Source organism: Oryctolagus cuniculus, chromosome 11 (genome assembly GCF_051225735.1).
Source record: "Oryctolagus cuniculus isolate XC-2025 breed Fujian yellow rabbit chromosome 11, ASM5122573v1, whole genome shotgun sequence".
Lineage (NCBI taxonomy): Eukaryota > Metazoa > Chordata > Mammalia > Lagomorpha > Leporidae > Oryctolagus > Oryctolagus cuniculus.
In genome coordinates, this window is record NC_142877.1 from 115,067,206 (window position 1) to 115,088,267 (window position 21,062).

Genomic DNA, 21,062 nt, shown 5'->3' on the forward strand with positions numbered 1-21,062 from the left:
CTCCTTCTTCGCCCCTCCCCTAGTCTGTCGGGTTTCCGCCAATAAGTCCTCTCCCTTACTCCGCTGCTTGCTGTGTTTTGTGACGGCCTTACAGGCACAATTCCTTACTAACGGAAGACAGGCCACTGAGGGTGTGCAGCCAGAGGCGGTGTGGAAAACACCTGACCTCCATTCCCAGGAGGACGTTGGCTCGTGGACGGAGAGGGCCTTGGGGAGCAGGGCAGGGAGCCCACAGGGAGGCTCTGCCGGCGTCCAGGGAAGCCGACCAGCAGGTGGTGGGCAGGGGGCTGGGCGGGGGCAGACGGGCTCATTCCTGAGTAGGGAGGAAGGGAGGACCAGGGAGAGGAACCCCATGGGGTGACTGGCGGCAGCGGGGGTGGGGTCTGTGGTCGGGAGCTGGGCTTTGGCATTGTGATCGCAGTCCCAACTGACAGCCGCGGGATGCGGGGTGGGTGGTTGGCTGAGTCGCAAACTCAGAGAAGCCGTCAGCCCTGAAAATATGAATCGGGGCCTGACGGACACACACCTGCAGCCCCGGGCGCCGCTCCGCGCCCCATCCCGGCTCCTTGCTTCTGCGCACCTGGGAGGCAGCAGGTGGGTGGCTAGGACTCCGGGGTGGAGTTCCCAGCTCCTGGCTGCCGCCTGGCCCGGCCACGACTGCTGTCAGCATGTGGGCAGTGAACCGGCCCATGGACAACCTCTTTACCGGCTGTCTCGGCTCCCTGCCTTTCAATAAATAGATAACAAATCACGGGACTGGATGAGGTCATCCGGACAAAAGGCTCAAAGCGGCAGCCAGGGAAGCAAATGACACCCCCACCCACGCGAGCTCTCGCGAGGCGTCCCGCGAACGCATCCCGGGGGCGCTGGAACCGGGGCTGGGGCAGGCTTGCAGGAGGGAGGGAGGCGGCCCCGGGGCGTGGCCTTTTCCCTGGGGCGTGGCCTCTCGGGGCGTGGCCTCCCGGGGGCGGGGCCGGGGCGGGCGGCCGCGGGGTGACGTCACCGCATGACTGGGTTTTTATGAATGAAAGGAATCCTGTGAGTGAGTAATTCCGGGAAGCTCGCCTTACAACTCCGCGCTCCCAGGCCCTCTGAGCCGCCCGCCCCACAACAAAACTCGGCGCGGCGCTCCCGGGACCCGGCTCGGCCGGAGAGCAGAGGGTCAGGGCGCGGGGCCGGACAGCGGCCGGGGCAGCGGCGAGACGCGCGCGGGGCGCCAGGCCTAGCGGGCCGAGAGACGGTGAGGACGCGGGGCGCGGGCCGGGGCTGCGCGCGGGGCCGCGAGGCGGCGGGGTCCCCGCGCCGGGGGTCGTAGCTGAGGCGGGGCGCCCGGGCCCGCTCCGTCGGGGCTCCCGCGGATCCACCGCGCGGCGGCGGGCGCGGGCCGGGGGGCCAAGACTGGACCCGCCGCGGCCGCAGCCGGCTTGGGCGGGCGGGGCAGAGCGGGCCCCCTCCGAGGCCGCGGGGGCCGCGGGAGGGCGGGCAGGCGACGCCGGGGGCAGCGGCCCTGGACCCGCGCCCGCCGTCCTGCGTGCGCGGTGTGTTTACGTCCGCGGCCGGCGGCTGCGTGTGTTCCCTGGCCGGCGTCCAGGTATCCGGCCCGGGGCGCGCGCGGTGTACCTCGGGGCGGGGCGCGCGTGCGTGTGCCCCTGGTGCCAGCGGGCGTGCCTGTGTGTGTCCATGGTGTCCATGCGTGTGTACCTAGGAGAGGGCGTGCCCCAGGGCGTCCACAGGACCGAGGCAGAATGAAGACAGCGAAGGCGGCGGCCGGGTCCGTGATCGCACCGGGTCCAGGGATTCTTCCCCGCCTCCCACTCTTTCCTGCCAACCAGGGCTGCCCCTCCCACCGCTCTCCGTGGGGTTTCCCAGGGCCGCAGCCATGTGACCCACAGCCTGTGCCTACAGACCCAGGGTGGGGCGCGGTTGGCCAGACCTCACCCAGCTGGGCTGGGCACCTCTCACCTGGCACCCTGCTGGGTCCCTGAACTAAGGTGTGCTGGAGCCCGGGGTCTCATCCCCAGATTTCCCGGCTCCCTGGGGAGGGTGGACCCTTAAGACCTCACTCACCCCCGGGGCTGCTCATCCCCTGTCCCAGGGGAACAGACAGGCCTGGGGGGAGAGGAGGGTCCCAGGCGAGCATTCTGGGTGGTGGAGGATAGGCAGGGCTGGTTTCTGCCCTCCTGGTAGTGCACAGGTGGGACCACCCAGTCGGGGCGAATGGACGGACAGCCGGGCCGCAGAAGCCGGTCAGCAGCCAGCGGCAGAGCCAGGGCTGTCAGCTGGGGCCCGGCAGGGTCAGCAGGCGGAGTGTGAAGGGTGGGCACTGACCTGGCCCCTTTCCCTGTAAGCTGCAGAAAGCACGCGTTTGGCCCGGTGGCAGCTGCTGAGGGTTCTGGGCGCTCACCTGGCTCCCTCTCTCCCCACGCACAGGCTGCAGAACCGGGGGCGGGGGGCAGCTAAGGTTGCCAGGGCGAGGGTCGTCTGTCGTCTGTCAGCTTTGAGCCTTTGGGGCTTTGCGCCCGTGGCTGGGACCCTCGGTGTCCCCGTGTGCAACCCCCAGAGTGGCAGAGGGCAGGTAGGAAGGGGACGTTAAGGCCGCCTCTGTGCACAGCCTCTTTCCCGGGGGCACACGAGAGAAGGCAAAGCCCACAGTTCCGGGCCAGCAGGATGCGGGGCCGGGAGCCAAAGCCGGGCAGGGAACATCCCCAAATAGGGCCGCGGGTCACGGGCTGAGGGGAAGTGGCGCTGACTCAGTCGCAGATGGAAAGTTAGCACTGGGAGCTGCAGCCGCTCAGACGCACCCCAGGTCCACGGGGCCGAGGACAGCGTGGGCTGCCCCAGTGCCAACACTCTTAGCCTCGCCTTGCCAATGGACCAGGCGCTGGGGGAAGTCCTTGTGGTTTGAAAGTAGGGACGGGGCTCTGACTTAGCCAAGGCAATCAGGGAGGCGTCCCTGAGGAGGTGACCAGCGAGCGATGGGTGGTGATTGTCCGAGGAGCCCTTGGCGTGAGGGGCTGTGATCCCCGTGGACCCTCGGCGCCCGTCACGCCACAGCTATTGGATGTTTGCAGACGCAGTGCGTGAGCACTGGGTCCATGTTCCCGAAGAGCTCCGCGCCCTGAGGGGGGAAAGGGCCTGGCGTCTTGACGCTGTCCCCCAAAGGGAGTGGGGCTGGGGGCTTCACACACGCACGCACACGCACGCACGCACGCACGCACATGCACACGCACACACATACACACGCACGCACATGCATGCGCACACGCGCACGCACACATGCACACGCGCGCGCACGCGGACACATGCATGCACACACACGCACACACGCTGCCATGTGTCTGGGGAACACGTACACAGGATGTATGCCCATTCATTCAGCTGATGTTAGCCTGAGATCCTGGGAGCAGGCGGAGAGCCTGGCCTGTATGGGCTGGAGCGGGGGGCAGCCGGGCAGCGGTGTGGGTCTGTGTCAGTCCTCCTGACAGCTCCCGAGGAGGACAGGGCGTGGAGGTGGAGGCGGCTGTGGTCCTGGGCCATCCGAAAGGAGAAGTGGTCTCTGGCTGTGCAAGCACAGAAGGGGCTAGGAGTTTGTGTTGTCACGCCCCCGCCTCCAGGAATCCTGCACTGATTTCCTTACCCTCCTCCGAGGCCTTCCTCCGCTGGTGGTCTTGGTGCTCCGAGGATACCACCAGCTTGGAGGCCATGACTGTGGGAACGGGACCTCAGGCTGAGGGGCGGTCGGCATGCCGGGGAGGGGAGGCCGGGATGTGAGTGGGGGGCAGAGCCCGGGCTGGAGCCCCCCGCCGTCACTTCCCTGCTGTGCTTGGTTCCCCCTGCCCTGCTCCCCTTCCAGCAGGGAGGAGTGCCCCCAGCGCCAGCTGCCAAGACCCAGGAAAACACATTTTTTCCCTGTGTCCTCACAGCGCGCAAGCGGAATGGCTCGGCAGCCAGGAGGAGCCGTGCCAGTGGGTGGGCCGTCTCCAGGCTGTCTCTGGGGTGGGCCCGGGGGCCGGGGCCGGGGCTGCGCGCGAGAGCCGCTGGCTGCTGATTGGGCGAGGCCTCTGTCAATCCCCAAGAGAAAGCTCACTCCCCAGGCCTCCAAAGAAGGTTAGGAACCTGCAGACCCTGGGAGGGGTTCTGCCAGCCTCCGAGGGAAGAGAAGAGGCCAGGAAGGGAGGCCCTGAGAGAGCGCTGGCCGGGGTGGGAGCAGGCCCCGGGGCGCCAGTCCCCCACTGCCACCCGCAGCCACCCGGCCGAGGCCGGCTCTGCTGCTGTGCAAGCCCCAGGCCGGCAGGGCCGGAAGCCCCAGGCTCCTGGGCTCCCAGCACAGCGCGGCAGCCTGTGGGACTTTCCCTCTGTGACTTTCCCTCCGTGACATCCCCTGGGCACGGGGGCCTGCGGGAGCCGACGGGCTGGAGGGGAGTGCGGAGGACTTCCTGGGGTCCGTGTCCCAGCCAGCCCCAGCAGCGAGAGGGGCAGGCAGGGCTGTGTTGAGAAGGACTCAGAGGCTCTGTGTCACTTCCTGGGAGTACGTGTGGGCTTGATGAGCCATGAGTGGGCAGGGGCGGGGGAGAGGGGTGTGGTGGGCGAGCCAGCCGCTCGCGGCTCCCGAGCGTGTGGCCCCTGCCAGTGTCTCCGTGCTGTGCCCATCATCAGGGATCACCCCATCATCAGGGGTCCCCTCGCGGCCGGCCCCTCTGTGCAGCCGGATGCGGGTGTCCTGGCAGGCCCCGCCCAAAGCCTGGCCCCTCGAAGCCCGGCAGTGGGCACCAGGGTGGCCTCCGTCCTGAACCTCACACTGAACCCCGTCCTGAACTCCACCCCGTGCTGGCTGTGTGGCCCAGGGGGCTGCCAGGCATCAAGTCACAGTCGTCAGAGGAGCCGGCACTCAGTCCAGGCCTCACAGGTGCCCATGGGACTTCAGGCAAGCGATGGCCCCTCTGGGTCTCCGCCGCCCCCTGGGGGAGTGAGGAGGTGGGGCCTAGGGCTGTAAGGGCCGTCCCTGGGCTGGCCCCGGGCAGCTGGGAGCTGCTGAGGCAGAGCGCGGCCAGGGCTGGCTGTGGCCCCGGCTCCGGCAGCTCGGATTCTCGCTTTCCTGCCCTCCCGGGCGCTGGCTGACCGCCACTGCATGCACCCCTCCGCTCCACCAGAACCTGCCAGGCAGGTACCGCGCAGAGGAGAGTGGACACCCGGAGAGGTGGAGTCTCGGCCAAGGTCAGGTGGCCTGGAGAAGACGGACAGGGCGTGCCCCCACTCAGTGCTCTTTCCGTCTCCCACTCCCCACCTTGCTCCCTTGCCGTGCCCCGCCCCCCGCCCCGCCCGTGTGCCGTCTCTACCCCTCGGAAGGGACACAGATGGGAAGGAGGAGGAACTGGGGGCTGGCCTGAGGTTTTCTCGCAGACTGTGTCTGGCCAGGCCTGGACGCTGACCAGCTGGGTGATGGTGTCAGTGACTCCGCCCAGCCAGCCATCCTGGTTCAGCCCCTGGAGCTCCCTGCCTGGTGGAGAGACAAGGAAACAGCCCATGGCTGTGTGGTGGGGAGAGGGGGGTGGAGGTGGGGGGTGGTGCCTAACAAGGCCTAAAGGTCAGGGAGGGCTTCCTGGAGGAGGAGGAGGGCACAAGGATGAAGAGGAGCCTGCCCGACAGAGGAGGGGGAGGGGGGGGAGTGCCCGGGTGGGGTCAGAGGAAGACATCCCACATGGCTGGGGTGCACAGTTGAGGCTGTGCACTAGCCTGGGGATGGGCCGGCCTCTGGCCTCAGGACAGTGGGAGCCACAGCAGGTTCTAGTCTGGTGGTGGCACAGGAGGGTTCACAGGGCAGGAAGCTCCCTGGGGCACTGTGTGGCAGGGCCGTGTGTGGCTCTGACGGGCAGGGTAGCGGAGGGCGGGGTCTGGACATGTCAGTGACTGGTCAGGGCAGTGTGGGGTCCATATGATTGGGCCAGGCAGGAGGGATAGTGAGGGGGCAGGCATGGAGGCCTCCAGAGACAGCTTGCTGGGCAAGCCAGGCCCGAGCCCACAGGGACTGGAGGGGCTAGGCAGGGAAACTGAGGCCCGGGCCCAGGCGGAGCCCACTTGTTCAGCAGTGAGGGCTACAGCTCAGAGCTCCACCAGGAAGCAGGCCTTCCCCACCGGGGAGCCGCACAGGACACCACGGCTGCTGAGCGCTGGCCTGGGACCCTGGGCCTCGCCCCTCCTGGCCACCGCACGGGAAGTCCCTAGAGCCCGCTGGCCTGAGATCCCTGTGGGTGCCAGCTTCCCGCCCCTGAACCGCTCCTCCTTTCCCTGGAGCTGCTGGACCCCCTGGCCGTGTGGGCGGGGAGGGGCTGGCAGGCCCCTGCCCCAAGCCCCGGGAGGCAGCTGTGGGCCACAGGACCTCCATTCCACAGACGCAACACACAGGAGGATCGGTCATCAGCGACGCCCAGGGTGCTCTAGAGAAACCCGAGGCTGGGGAGGGAGACAGGCTGTGTGTGTGCACGCGCCGTGGGCACCAGTGGCTGGGAACGTGGGATCTGAAGCAAGCTCCGTGGCTGTCCCGGGAGCAGGCATGCCGGGCGGAGGGAGCTCCCTGGTCCCTTGGAGGAGCAGCCAGTGCTGGGGCGCACCGCTGTGGCCGTGGAGACCACTGGGACGGGTGCCGTGGAGGCTGCTGGGAGAGGACAGCTGCCCTGATGGACGTGCTGCCCTGGGTCACACGCGGGGCGGCACGTGGTGCAGAGAGCTCTGCGGGCCGCCCTCCACAAGCCCCGGCGTGTGCGGGCCAGGGCCTGTTGCTCTTGCATTCTTCCAGGGTCCCCAGCACACATCCGGGTCCTGCCGGCCGTGTCAGGGAGCCGGGGCCTGGCCCCGGCCCTTCACACCCTGCCTCCAGTTCCTGGGGTCTTGTAATGACAGCGTCTAGGACGCCGGGCTTCCAGTCACCAGGCAGCTTCCTGGTGTTCTCCCACTCCTCACGGGGGTTGGCCCAGGAGCGCGCTCGGGTCACACTGCAGGAGGCCTGGTCACCAGGCAGGGACAGGGTAGCTGCTTTCAAGGGGCCTTGGGAGGCCTTGCCTGTCCCAGAGCAGTGACCGCTGACCCCGGCAGGTGCCGTCCTCGAGTGTTTATAAACCTCTGCGCCCCCAGTGCCAGGTGCACGCCTGGGCAAACAGCTGCTGCCACACCTGGGGCCCCGCTGCCTGGGGCCCTGCTGGGCCACGCCCCCTGTGCTTGGGGAGGGCTGGGGACTGGCCCCGCGCTGTGTCCATGGGGTGCTGGGGACATTGTGAAGTCCTTGGCTATACGTGTGTTTTGTGTACTTCTCTGTATGTAGGTTATACTTGAAGGAAAACTTTTTTTTTTAATTTATTTATTTGAAAGAGTCACACAGAGAGCCAAGGAAAGGCAGAGAGGCAGAGAGGCAGAGAGGGAGAGAGGGAGAGAGGTCTTCCATCTGCTGGTTCACTCCCCAGTTGACTGCAACAGCGGAGCTGTGCCGATCTGAAGCCAGGAGCCAGGAGCTTCCTCCAGGTCTCCCACGCGGGTGCAGGGGCCCAAGGACTTGGGCCACCCTCCACTGCTCTCCCAGGCCACAGCAGAGAGCTGGATCGGAAGTGGAGCAGCCGGGACTTGAACCTGCGCCCATGTGGGATGCTGGCACTGCAGGTGACAGCTTTACCGGCTACGCCACAGCGCTGGCCCCGGAGAACTTGCAGAAATCAAGTCAGATCACAGCTGGGCCGGGGCAGGAGTGCCCACTTGCGGGCTGTGGGTTTGTGGGGCGCCTGCTCTGCACTGCCCCGGAGTCAGACGTATCGACGTGTGGTGAGACAGGCAAAGCCTCTGCCCTCCTGGGAAAACGGATGGAGAGAGACGAACCACAAAACCACTCAGTGCACAGGTGCAGCGAGTGACACAGGGGCGCTTCAGCCCCGCGGCCAGGGAAGACCTCCCCGAGGAGGTGACCCTGGGCTCGGGCCTGAGTGGTAGAGGGTCCCTCTGAGGAGGCCGGGGGACAGCATGTGGCTGGGCCAGTGTGCAGAGGAAGGGGCTGGGCGTGCGCTCCAACACAGCAGGGGCTCCGAATGCTAAGGGAGGAGTTGGATTTTACTCTAAGTGGGGAGCAAAAAACAACTGGTGGCCTCCTTTCTCCCCTAGGTCTCCAGCCCCGAGGGCACCGGCTGCCAACATGTCTGTGGATCCCTTATCCAGCAAAGCCCTGAAGGTGAGGAGGTGGCCCGGCCGGGGCGCTCACTTCCCCTTCCCTTCCTGGAATCCTCCAGGGGGCTCCGCAGGCGTCAGGCACTCGTGACGTCATGGGAAGGGCCCCCGGGCTGCGGACCGGGAGGCCCGGGGCGCAGGGGGGCTGTGCGCCCCCAGGGCCGAGCACTTCCCCTTTCAAAGGTGCTTTCCGGGCCGAGCTCAGGAGCGGTCGGTGCTGGGTCGGAATGCGGGACGAGCCGGGGGCGGCCTTCTCTGGCGCTCGGATCCGGCGTCGGCTGCATTTCTTCCCCTTTCCGGATTCCAGCCACCAGCCGGGGCGGGCGGGCGCGGGGCGCGCGGGGCGCGGGGGCGGGCGCGCGCGGCCCGGGCCTCAGGTGCCCCCTGCCGGCAGATCAAGCGCGAGCTGAGCGAGAACACGCCGCACCTGTCGGACGAGGCGCTGATGGGGCTGTCGGTGCGCGAGCTGAACCGGAACCTGCGCGGGCTCTCGGCCGAGGAGGTGACGCGGCTCAAGCAGCGGCGCCGCACGCTCAAGAACCGCGGCTACGCCGCCAGCTGCCGCGTGAAGCGCGTGTGCCAGAAGGAGGAGCTGCAGAAGCAGAAGTCGGAGCTGGAGCGCGAGGTGGACAAGCTGGCGCGCGAGAACGCCGCCATGCGCCTGGAGCTCGACGCGCTGCGCGGCAAGTGCGAGGCGCTGCAGGGCTTCGCGCGCTCCGTGGCCGCCGCGCGCGGGCCCGCCGCGCTCGTGGCGCCCGCCAGCGTCATCACCATCGTCAAGTCCGCGCCGGCCCTCGGCCCCGGCCCGGCCCCCGGCCCCGGCCCCGCCTCCTGCTCCTCCTAGTGCCCGCCCCGTCCCCCGCCCGAGCCGCGCCCCCAGCCCCATCCCATCGCCCCTCCCGAAGTGCCTAAGCGAGGTCTCTGCCCCAGGGCCCCCTTGCTCTGCAGCCACTTGCCCCTGTGGCGAACCCACAGTTCCTCCCGGGCCGCGTCTTCCTCTTGCAGCCCCCGAAACTGGGACCCAGTGCCTTGGGGAGGGGCAACTTCGGTCGGTCGTGGGGGCGGGGCTCCGGCCGTCTCCGTGGGACCGTGGGAGTTGCCCCTCCTCATGCTGGGAGGAATGGGACACGGCGGCCCCGAGAAGGGGGCACCCCTTATTGGGTAGCTGCTCCGATTGTGCCAATATGCGCCCTTGACACCAGGTCTGGCCCTGTCCCTGACGTGGGGCTGTCCTGCTGAGACGCTGCCCGGAAGACCCCCCTCCTGCTCCCACCTCCGCCTTGGGTTGTGGGGGTGTCTGGCCTTCCAAAGCCTGGTCATTGGATACGACCTTTGAAGCCCGGTGACTCACGGGGACGGTGCCTGGGGCCACATTCAGTGAGTGAGTGAGCTGGAACCAAACACCAGTTCCCACTCTGCTGCAGGGTTCCAGCCACGGTTTCCACGGGACGGTGGACAGGGACTTGGAGAGGTGGCGGAGGGCTGCCCTGGTCTGGGAGCCAGCTCTCTGCAAGGGACAGGAGGAGAAGCAAAGGGACCAAGAAAGTGATACAGACGGAAGAGAGGGAGGGAACTGGCCTGGCCACCCTGGGCTCTCCCTGCAGCCAGGGTGCTCTGGAGCTGGCCAAAGAGAAGGGACGAGGGAAGTGACCGTGTGGCAGGTGGAGGTGAGGAGGCAGAGCCTGTGGTCCTGCTGCCTGGTGTGAGTCCCTGGGTCCGTCCCTGCCCGCTATGGGGTGGGGCGACCAGTGCACGGATGGCCTTTTTCCTGCCCCCCCCCCACTGTATACACCTGCCCCCCACTGGTTATTTATTGCACGAATCTAAGTTATTCTCCCCAGCCAGAGCCCAAACTCCCACTCCTGGGGAAAGTGGCACATGGCCCTGAGCTGGGATTTATATTTTATACCTGCAAATAAATCACAATATTTTATCTTATATTTAGGGAAAGCTGGATGGCAACAACACACACACAAAAGTATTTAAAAAAAAAAAAGCCACCCTTGCCCGGCCCCCAGACGTTATTTATTTTCTGACTTACAGTGAGCGCGTTATCCGCATTCTGTATTTTGTAGACTTCCTGAATAAAGTCCTTTTTCCACAGAGACGTGTTTGCGTGTGAGTGGGGGGCCTAGGATGGGTCGGTTCTCGCCCCCTGGGGACCCTCTGGCAGGTGGGAGGGCGAGGCCCATCTCTGGCTTGCGCACGGCGGCGTGGGGTGGCCTGGAAGCGGGAACAGGCCAGGGCCGCGCTGACTTACAAGGCGCCCTGGGGAAGGCCAGGACGAGGAAATCTAGGGTTCAGGTCCCTGGGCGTCCCCTCAGCGAGCGCAGCCCCTCCCAGAGCAGAACTCCTGGGCTCCTGGAGTCACCCTCCCAGCGAAGCAGAAATATGGCCACGTCCTGGGAGGGGCAGGCAGCGGCTCCCTCTGCGCAGCCCCGGCCTTTCCCTTGGCCCGCTCGCCAGTGTCAGCCCAACCTGCCGGCCCCTCTGGGGCGTCGCGGCACTGGCGTCTGAACCCAGCAGCCCCGCGCCGTGGAGCCTGGGGCGCCCACTTGGCTTCTTGCAGCCTCACCGGATCCACCCCAGGGCACGGGTGGGGAAGGCACTGGGCGCCCAGGCTGTGAGCAGGACTGGGGGGAGGGTGGGTTCTGGAAAAGCACTGGAGCCAGGGGGGCAGAGGGGACTGTTTACCTTGGGCCCGGGGCGGGCTAGGAACTTCCCCCACCCACGCCGCATTCCTGAGCGCCCCTGTCAGCCGCGGGCCAGGTCCCAGGAAGGCCTGCGCGGCCAGACACCCGCGTCCCAGGGTGGAGGATGGGCACGGGGGAGGAGGAAGAGCCTGGCTGGAGGGGCCCCTGGTGGCCAGGCGGCTGGGGAGAGGCCATGTGACAAGCCCCCACCCCCACCCATGGCACACAGGGAGGGAGAGGGCTTCCTGCCACCCCGCCCCACACAGGCCAGCACACGCAGGGGTTGGAAGCAGCGCAGCCGAGGCAGGAGGGTTTCGGTACAATCTATATTATCTCATATATATATATATACTTCTTCCTCACTTTATCTGCTCACTTCTGTCACGCATTTAAAATGTCACAGAGACCAAAATAGAGCGGCTTTCTGGTGGAGCTCAGGGCAGTCATACAACGAGATACAAAACTAGGCTCTGTCTTCTCATACGTCATACAATTAATTTTCAAGTATTTTTTTATGTACAAAGAGCTACTCTATCTGGAAAAAACTAAAACAACAAAGACAAGGTAGGTTATGCGTCCTGGGAAGGAGACGGAGCAGTGGACACGCGTTCCCGCCCCTGCGCTCCCCGACCCCACCCCACCCCACCCCCACACCAGCAGGCACGGATGGGGGGCAGGACCCAGCAACACACTTTGGCCTGGAAGGAGAAAGGAAAACGAGGAGGGGACGCAAGGGGCGGGGAGCCGGCCAGGGCCGCCCTCCGACAGGCGGCCGAGAGCTGGCGTCCAGTACTCCACGCGTGGGCTCCGGGCTGGGATGGATCCACACCCCCACCCGCGGCCCCCCCATTCTGGGAGTGACAGAAGATCCCTGTGGAAGCCACAGGGCAGGGCCCTCCTCACCCTCCCTCCCTGGAGAGCCGGCTGCAGCCCGAACCCAGAGCTCTCCAGGTGTCAAATGCCAGCGCACTGTGCCCACGTGAGCCTGCGTGGCGGCCTGAGGCTCCTCCTACAAGGGGCCCATCTAGGCCGGGCCTGCCTGAGGGGTCTGGGGACAGAGGGGGGTAGGGAGGGGGTGGTCCTGGCCACTCCTGAGGCCCGTCCAAGGGTGCCTGGCCCGGCACTGCAGGGTCCTCTGAGTGCCAGCAGCAGGAAGGCCCCAGAGCAGACGGGGGCGGAGAGCGAGCGTTCATATGTGACTAAGGCACAGAAGAGATGGCCGGGGGCCACATGAGGCAGAGCGCCAGGCCCTGTGCAGACAGGAGCCCAGGAGAGGAGCCGGGGACATCTCCTCCCACCTCCCACCTCCCACCCTCCCCCCCGGAAACTGGCCTGAAATGCGGAGACTCAGACCCGTCCCCTGAAACCGGAGGGAGAAGCGCCAGGGAGAGCCGGGACCGGCAGAGACTCCTACTCCACCAGGAAGAGGGCTGGGAGGCCGGCCCGGGCAGCCGGAAGCAAGGGCTCCACACCCGTCAAGAGGAAGGACCCCCTGTCCTCGGCAGGCCGTGGGCAGGGCGCGGCCACGTCAGGCCACCCAGCAGGGCTCTTCCTGAGCACCTGCCCGGGTGGGGCGGTGGCACGTGGTGTCTGGCTTGGACCCTTGCAGCATGCCAGGCAGGTGGGCCAGGAGGGGCCCATGGGCGTCCACGTGCCCTCCTCCTGCCGGGGCGAGGCGAATCTAGCATCAGGCAGAGGGGAGCGGGAGACGGGAGCAGGCCCGGAAGCCCCAGGCCAGGGTATTGCACGGTGCGAGGGGTGGGCTGGGCCTGCCGACCTCAGCAGGAGTCTGGGCAGGGGGAGGGTGGAAGGCCACAGCCGCTGGTCCCCGAGCGCATCTGGCCCAGTCCCACGAGGCCCCCACGAGAGCGGAGGCCCGTGTCCTCTGCCCCTGGCCTGGGCGCGCGTGGCCTGTTCTCGGGGCAGCCGGCGTCTGGCCACTCCTCAGGAAGCGATATGTGAGTTTCTGGTCCGATACAGAAGGGCCAGCCCAAGCCGCGCCGGCCGCCCCCGGCCCCGGCCCAGCCGCCCGCGTTAGAACTCGTCGTCGGAGCTGAGCAGGAGCGTCTTCTCGTTGTCGCGGGCGCCGCTCAGGCTGTGGGAGCGGGCGAGGCCGTGGGCGCCGCCGCGCCAGGTGGGCCCGGGCTCCAGCGTGGACTGCTGCGTGTACTGCTGGTAGGCGGGCGAGAAGTTGTGGATGGCGTCCTGCACGATGTCGTGCGGGTTCATGGTCTCCTTGAGGCTGCTGGAGATGCTCTTCATGGGGGCGCAGCGGCCTGCGGGGCGGGGGGCGGCGGGAGGGTCAGGCAGTGGCTCAGCCTCAGGCACCTGACCCCCGGCCGGACCCCACCCTGAGGCTGTCCTTCAACCAAACCCCCCGAGAAGGGGCAGGTGTGGGAGCCAGTCCTTTGGCTGGGGAACAGAGCAGCCAGGGGGCCTGCGGGGAGGCAGACACGACACCCTCGGGAGGCCAGGCCGGGCTCCGGGGCCGGGACACAGTCATGTGTGCTGGGCGAGAGGGCCTGGGAGCTGGGAGCGCCCAGGCTCCGCCGACGCCCCGCCCAGGCCCCTCCCATGAGGACAGAGATGACGTGGGAAACCCTCCCCGCTCCGCTCTGCCGCGCTGCCTCTCCGAGGGGAGAACGGCCCGGGCCACAGTGCCGGCACACGAGCGAGGAGCCCAGCTCTGGACCGCAGGACTTTTGGACTTAACCAAGGAGCTCTCTCCACCCTCGCCTTCCCCGCCGTGGAAGCATCGCGAATGTCCCTGCGACCCCGTTCACACGCACTGTGCCCCAGAACGGAGCAGGGTGGATTCCAGAACAATGAGACCAGGATGGAAGCAGGCAAGCTCTACCGACGGTGCTGGGGCAGGCAGCTGTGCTGGCGCCCACCCGCAGTGCCCGTGGGAAGGAGATGGGACACAGGAGGAGCTACGGACAGAGGCGCAACAGTGACCAGAACTGACGTGCAGGACAGACGTGCAGACCGAGAGTGGGACCTACCGTAAGGGCCGTATGTCGGCACTGCCCGCGGCCAAACCCGGGGCAAATGTGGGGCAAGGGGGCGGGGAGAGGAGCCGGAGAGACAGAGAAGACAAGAGACAGCTGAGTGACCGTGGCGCCCACACCTCCCCTCCCAACCCCCCGACCCCGCCAGGCACCCAGGGCATCCAGCTGTCCTCTGTGACCTGAGGGGACGGTCGCTCAGCAAGGCCCCTCCCAAGAGCTCACACAGGGAGGGGACACAGGCTGGTGGGGGCTCCCCCTCTGTGTCTAAGGCTCAACACCCGACCCCAACTTCTCTCCAAGCCCGGCTGCAGCTTTACAGAGCTCACAACACTTTACAGACAAGGAAAATGTGGCTCGGGCCTGGGCTAGCAGGCGGGCAACTGGCCTGGCCACACGTAGTCGGAGGCAGGCAAGGGGGAGGGCGGCCCGCGTGGCCGGGCTGTATTGCTGGGGTGGGTGTGTCTGGGGGGGCAGCGTGAGGAGTCAGCTCGGGCCAGCACAGCCCCACAGTGCACAAACAGTTCTCTGTCATGGCCCGCCTGCTCCTGGGGGGGTGGGGGTGGGGCTCCAGGCTCCAGGCCCCAAGCCCAAGGGTGAAATTCCCATGGCACAGGCTCTGCCAGGCCAGGTGCCAGGGCCCTGCCGTCAGGAGTGGGTGGGTGTTTGCTGGATCCTTCCCAGTGGGGGCCTGGTGGGCACAGGGCGGTGTGCAGTCAGAGAGAAAGTGACTGAAAGCCCCCGGGCCGCAGGTGTGTCGGAAAACAAGGTCCCAGTGGGCCTCGCCCCCGGGGGCAGGAATGAAGGGGAGAAGAGGGGGTGGGGCAGGGAGCCCTATGCCCACCCAGGGGCCATGACCTGTCACACCGCCACTGAGGCCTGAGGTGGCCACGCTGGCAGGACCTGGGGAGGCCGCAGCTGGATTCCAGGGCCACGGAATCCACGCCGTGCTGGGTACAGTGGCTACAGACCTGCCAGCCCCTTCCCTGGCCTCCCAGAGCTCGCCCTCCCTGCAGGGGCAGCCCTCGGCCCTCGGCCCACGGCGGCTTCTCCAGGCGGCGCCAGGCAGGTCCCAGCCGCGGGCCTCTGAGGGTGGGGCCGGGGGGCACAGCTTTAAGAGCTCGCCAGGGCATTTCCACGTTCAGTTCTGACCAGCAGACCAGCAGGAGAGAGGCGGCTGCCCTCTGAGCCTGCTTGCGAACTCGTCAGGTCTCTCGTCTGTTTTCAGAACTTCAGAGACAGGAAATCAGGGCCCGGACGGATCACCGTGCTCACGCCAGCAGCCCCGGGGGACCTGCGTGTTCACCAGAGTCCCCGTCTGCTTTTCTGTCATCCTGGGCTCCACACTCAGATCTGCTGCAGGAGATCGGTGGGCTTAGCTTCCAGGACAGATCGGCAGTGCTGGCGGCAAGGGCGTGGGTCCCTCCTGGCCTTGTCCCCCAGGCCCCAGGGGCCCCCTCTAACGTGTAGACGGGGAACCCCACGGCTGACCGGCAACTCCTCCAGGAAGGAGGCAGGAGGGAGGAGGGCCCCGGGCGGGGACCCCAGCTCTCACCTTGAGCGTCCAGCCTCTTGTCAGCGTAGACCTTGTAGGTGAAGGCGTGGCGCAGGGCCAGGGCCGCGAAGAACATCTCCACGCAGATGATGAAGTCCTGGTAGCCGGCGGCCACGGTGCCCTCGCCCACTGACACGCGAGCCGAGTGGATCTTGGGGATGGCCCCGCACTTCTCCAGGATGGCCAGCAGCATGCCTGCGTGGGGAGGCACGGCCTGGCCCCAGCTCCTCGTCGGCCACCCAGACCGGGGCCACCAATTCCCCAGGAAGAGGCCCTGCCCGGGTCCCCTGGGAGCTCCTGGGAAAGGCCCCCCCAGCGCCCCGAGCCCCCCCCCCCCCCCCCGGGCTCCCAGCCGGGAGCCTCCAGCAGGGCCTTACCTTGCCAGAAGGAGAGGAAGATGACAGACTTGACCATGAAGAACTTGAGGACGGGGCTGTAGGGGCTCAGCAGCTCCCGGGTGGCGAAGTAGAAGAGGAAGAGCGCATAGAGGGCCAGGCTGACGGAGATGTTGTAGATGATGGTCACGTAGAGGTAGCCGCTGGTGACGCTGCAGAACAGGGCAGGCTTGGCTGGGGCGGCCCCCACCCCAGGCAGAGTGCCCCCCCCCCCCGCCCTGCCTGTGTGCAGCCCAGAGCTCAGTGAGCTGCTGAGGGCGGCGACAGGCGCCTGGGGAAGACAGCACCTGCAGGGGTGCCCCAGGGCAGAGCTGCGCTTGCGGCTGTCCCAGCTCGGGGGCCACTCCTGGTGGGGGCCAGCAGGGAGGCCACAGGCCAGTGGGTGGTGCCAAACTGCCCTGCTGCCTCAGGCTTGCACCTCTGAGCCCCGTGTCCAGGCAAGGCTGTCGTGTGCACCCCAGGAGGAGGGCGCGAGGTACCCAAGCACAGGGCCGGCACTTGTGCCGACCTCTGGATGACGCGGATGCAGCTCACAAAGCCAAGTGGCTCCTGGCCCCGCAGTGGTCCCTGGGATTTTGTGGCCTGCTCCCCAGCACCACCGAACACGGCTGCAGCCGAGGGCTCGCTCGCTTGTGCACCGGCAGTGGGGCTAAGGGCAAGAGTGCCCACTAGCAGGCTTGGGATCAGAGGTGTGGCGAGGCCTGCACATCCTTAATGCTCAGAGGGGCACGGCCGCGGGACCTGCCTGGCAGCCCCCCTCCCTCAGCCAGAGCACGGCCCACACACCCCGGCGGGGACCCGCTGCTTACTCAAAGTCCCCGTCCCGGTACTTGCCGAAGGCCTGGAGGACCACGGTGCTGACGGCCATGAGCGGCTTCACCACACAGAACTGCAGGGTGGCCTGTTCGGGGAGAGAAGGAGGCGGCGCCACTCTGAGGATGAGCACTGGCACCAGAGCCCAGGCCAGACGCTGGGGATGGGGGAAGGCGCCACGGCCTCCCCACAGGGACTGCTGTCTGCAGGGGAGGCAGCCTCTGTGGGAGACCAGGCCAAGGCCAGGGTGTCGGAAAGACCAACCACACCTGCTGAACGGGCCAGGAGACAGAAGGCTCCTGGGGGAGCGGCATCAGCCACGTGTCCGAGACAGAGGGGGATGGTGGAGCAAGCCGCCCACACAAAGACCTAGAGGCAGAGGGGACGGAAGCCAGGGGCTGAGTGCTGGGGAGGGGGCTGGGAGATGGCAGGCCGGGTCCTGGGAGCCTCAATGCCGGTCCCACAGGGAGTGGGGGGTGGGATGGGCGAGGGCCCCCTTCCATCCAGTATGGCTGTTTCCTGGGGGTCTCACTGGGGTGGGGGGGGAGGGTCTAGCGCAGCACAAAGCGCACAGCTCTGGGGTTTTGAAAGCTCGGCTTGGCCGCTACTGGCCGCGTGGCCCAGGCCGTACACGGGCTCCGAGCGGCAGCCTCCCCAGGAGAAGGCTCTCACCAGTGCCCTGTCCCGGGGCCTCTGCAGGGGGAGGCGGCGTAGAAGCACAGCCTCCGCGTGGAGGTCCCCACCTCTGCGCTCTCAGGACGGGCTCTGCCATCCTACCTAGCTTTCCACAACCCCTACAGGGGCCCCAGGAAACCAGGCGGTGTCCACAGCGCCCACAACACCTCCAGGGCCACCTGTCTGAAAGCAAGTAAACCAAGCCAGGAGGCCCCCTCGGAGGAGGTGGGCAGAGCTGGGCGCCAGCCAGCCAGGCTTGAGGGAGCCTGGCTCCTTCCAGATCAGGCAAGCAGCCAGGGAGAGCGACGTGCGGAGGCCCGGTCAGCCCCAGCCGGGAGGAAGAGGGAAGTGCGGACGCCGCCGAGCCTGGTGAGGCCGGGTTTCCCTGGGTGCTCACGACGCGCTGAGCAGGTCCCAGCGCCAGCGCCCACAGCGCACACAAGGAGACTGAGGCAAGGAGAAGCTGCAGTGCAGCACCCGCCCCCCCCAGCCCCCAACCTGCTCTCAGAGGGCCTGCCCTAGCCAGACCGGACACCACGACCAGCAGGGGCTTCAACACGTGCCAGGCCCAGCTCCTTCCCAGACCTTCCTGCTGGGCTGCAGTCGGGGGGCTGGCTGCCGTCAACGAGCGCCCCACAAGACCCAGACACGGGGCCCTGGCCCCAAGGACACCTGTGCCTGCCTGGGGCTCTGGGGCGCTACAGGGACTCCTCTGACCCTGTGCCAAGGGGTGGAGGCCCTTCTCTTTCCTCTATCACAAAACCTCCCCCTACACACACACACACACACACACACACACACACACACAGCAGAGCCTGCAGGCGCACAGGGCTGGGGAGTAATTCACCTGAGACACACACACACACACACACACACACAGGGCTGGGGAAGGATTCAACTGACACACACTCACACACACACACACGCAGGGCTGGGGAGGAATTCACCTGACACACACACACACACACACACACAGGGCTGGGGAGGAATTCACCTGACACACACACACACACACACAGGGCTGGGGAGGGATTCACCTGAGACACACACACACACACCACACAGGGCTGATTCACCTGACACACACACACAGGGCTGGGGAGGAATTCACCTGAGACACACACACACACACACACGCAGGGCTGATTCACCGGAGAGACACACACACACACACACACACACAGGGCTGGGGAGGAATTCACCTGACACACACACACACACACAGGGCTGGGGAGGGATTCACCTGAGACACACACACACACACACACACACACAGGGCTGGGGAGGAATTCACCTCACACACACACACACACACACACAGGGCTGGGGAGGAATTCACCTGAGACACACACACACACACACAGGGCGGGGGAGGAATTCACCTGAGACACACACACACACACACAGGGCTGGGGAGGGATTCACCTGACACACACACACACACACAGGCCTAGGAGGAATTCCCCGGAGACTAGTGATCAGACTACAACTTTGCAGACAACACAACCATGAGGCGAGGCAGTGACTCACAGCTCGGCCAGCTGCTGACAATGACCCTGACTGCCCCACCCTTGGCCCCAGGCACTCCTGACTCTTCCCTGAGGTCCCCAGGGAGACACTCTGGATTCAGAACACCTTAGGGAAGGGTGCTCTGGAAAGCAGGACTGCAGTCTGCAGGTCCAGGTCCAGGCTGTGATGTGCCCAGGCCGCGGGACCCCACGGGGGAGGAGCGGCCAGCCCTCCCGCAAGTCACGATGACGGTGACTCGGTGACCCGGCTGTGGGCGGCCCTCCACCTCGTGACTGAGCTCTGGCAATGCAGGAGGGGCTGGCAGAGGCCCGTGGAGCCCCGGAGGAGACAGGCACCAGGGCGGGAAGACTGGGAGTGGCATGCTCAGACTCCACGGGCTCTGGGCCAGCACCGGGCTAACCACTTCGCACGTGCGACCGTACAACCAGCCCTGCAGAGAAGTCTCACTCCCACCTTACAGAGGAGGAAACCAACGCTCAGAGAAGCCGAGAGTGATCTGAGGTCACGCAGTCGAGCCAGACAGCCGGGCCCACCACACTCCTCCAGCAGGGCGGGGCTGCTGCAGGCCACAGGGAGGACAGCCACGGGAACCGACACTGCCGGACAGCCCCCAGGGAGACGCCGGAAGCAAGGCCTGTTTGGTCACGTTTCTTTAATGCTGAGAGCTTCCTACCCTCCAGCCGCAGCCGGCGATGTTCCGGTAAGACTAGAACGCTCATGCTCGCCCACGTCAGAGTGAGCCAGAGTCTGGGACCTGCTCCTGCCCAACGCACCACACCAGACGCTCCCAGGACCCCGACTGCTGCCCGTCCGGGCACGCCCTGGCCAACATGGTGCCTCCTTAACAGCTTGGGGCGTACATGCTGGGGGCTTGAAGTGCCTTGTGAGAAACAGGAATTCCCCAAGTGGGGCCAGAGTGGCCAGCAGCAGGGTCGACCCCCCAAAGGCTTACAACCCCAGCCCCCAGCCCCCGCCTGTCTCCCTCCTGGCCTGTAGACGCACCTGCTTGCAGAAGCGCAGGAATCCGATGGAGTAAGTCTTCCCCCAGAGGCAGCAGGTGCCGTACATGCAGCTGGACCTGAAAGAGACAAGCGCAGCAAGAGGGTGGCGAGGTAGCAGCCAAGACCCCTTCCCGGGGGCTGGGGAAGGCTGCCCTCTCTCCCACCCAGGCCACCAGGCACAGATGGGGAGCAGCTTTAAACCCATGGCCATGGCCAAGAAGGGGTGCGGCAGAGCGGCTGCCCATGCAGTAGGCTGCCCTGGCCCTACCTATCAGAAAGCACTCACTGTAAAAACCGGGGAGAAGTAAACTAACAGGAAGGCACGAGGGAGACGGGAAGGGACAGAGCGGGGAGTCACTGACTCTCACAGGAGTCCGTGAATGGCCCGGCTTGGGACGTGTGGGAGGAGCCCAGCAGGCCCGGGTCGTGGGCAGTGTCCAGCTGGTGCCAGGACCGCTCACGTGCAGGGGCTGTGGGCACGTCATACTCACTCGATGGGCTTCCCTCTGATCTCCGACATGATGGAACTTTCTCCCCCGAGGTATTCATAGCACAGGCTCAGGAAATTGTAGATGACCAAGGCTGTGGAGAGGGTGTTGAGAAAACCACTCCCATCAGCAAGTGGAGTTCCAAACAGCAGTGAAAGTGAGAGCCAGCCATGGCAGCAGGGAGGCGTCGGGAGTGCCGTCCTAGGCTGTGGAGCACAGCTGACCGACAGCAAATGCAGTGAACATTCATCTGCAAGTTCAAAGCTAGGATGCACGGCTTCACTGGTGGGGATATCGGGATTGTGCGGGGAAGCCCCGCTCTCGGGGACACAAACGGGGGGCTTGGGAGGCCCGGCAGGGGGCATGTTCTGGGGTGAACGCGCTCATCTGACGATGATGATAACCCATTCCCCGGGTGGGGGGGTCCCAGGAGAAATTCTGAGCAAGAATGAGAGCAGAACCTTCACCCGCCCAGCACCCCTGGCGGTGCCTGGTGTGGGCGCAGCACCAGAAGCCGTGAGGAAGCCCGGGAGAGGTGCACAGAACACAACACAAAAGGCTGAGGGAGCTCGGCCGCTCACTCTGACCCGGGGCATGGCTCAGCGTCCCCGCCAAGACCTGGGATCCGCGCAGCGGTTTGTGTGAAGGTCGCTGTCAACACAGCAACGTGGGGGCCAAGCCTGCTGCCAAAGCGCGCAGCCG

The 21,062-nt window shown here is 66.4% G+C and overlaps 2 protein-coding genes across 3 annotated transcripts in view; one reads left to right on the forward strand and one right to left on the reverse strand.

Moving 5' to 3' along the window:
* Positions 1–1,020: 1,020 nt before the first annotated feature.
* Positions 1,021–10,305, forward strand: MAFF (MAF bZIP transcription factor F). Its single transcript, XM_051845936.3, has 3 exons — positions 1,021–1,240; positions 8,140–8,206; positions 8,597–10,305. The coding sequence occupies exons 2-3, from the start codon at positions 8,171–8,173 to the stop codon at positions 9,044–9,046; spliced, it is 486 nt and encodes a 161-aa protein (XP_051701896.3). The 5' UTR covers positions 1,021–1,240; positions 8,140–8,170; the 3' UTR covers positions 9,047–10,305.
* Positions 10,306–11,207: 902 nt separating this feature from the next.
* TMEM184B (transmembrane protein 184B) overlaps positions 11,208–21,062 on the reverse strand; it is a 47,053-nt gene continuing 37,198 nt past the window's right edge. Inside the window, exons 4-10 of one of the 2 annotated variants that reach the window (XM_051845909.3) lie at positions 20,364–20,454; positions 19,874–19,949; positions 16,663–16,754; positions 15,836–16,005; positions 15,459–15,653; positions 13,901–13,921; positions 12,673–13,171 (exon numbers count right to left, since the gene is read on the reverse strand). In XM_051845909.3, coding sequence (XP_051701869.1) covers positions 12,930–13,171; positions 13,901–13,921; positions 15,459–15,653; positions 15,836–16,005; positions 16,663–16,754; positions 19,874–19,949; positions 20,364–20,454 — 887 coding nt within the window. In that variant the 3' untranslated portion in view covers positions 12,673–12,929. Of the gene's footprint in view, positions 13,172–13,900; positions 13,922–15,458; positions 15,654–15,835; positions 16,006–16,662; positions 16,755–19,873; positions 19,950–20,363; positions 20,455–21,062 lie in introns of both variants that reach the window. The other variant, XM_051845910.3, reaches the window with a different exon arrangement.

Coding starts and splice junctions, on each gene's coding strand:
- MAFF (XM_051845936.3), top strand. CDS start 8,171: ATGTCTGTGGATCCCTTATCCAGCAAAGCCCTGAAG. Junction 8,207..8,596: donor TATCCAGCAAAGCCCTGAAG/GTGAGGAGGTGG, acceptor CCCTGCCGGCAG/ATCAAGCGCGAGCTGAGCGA.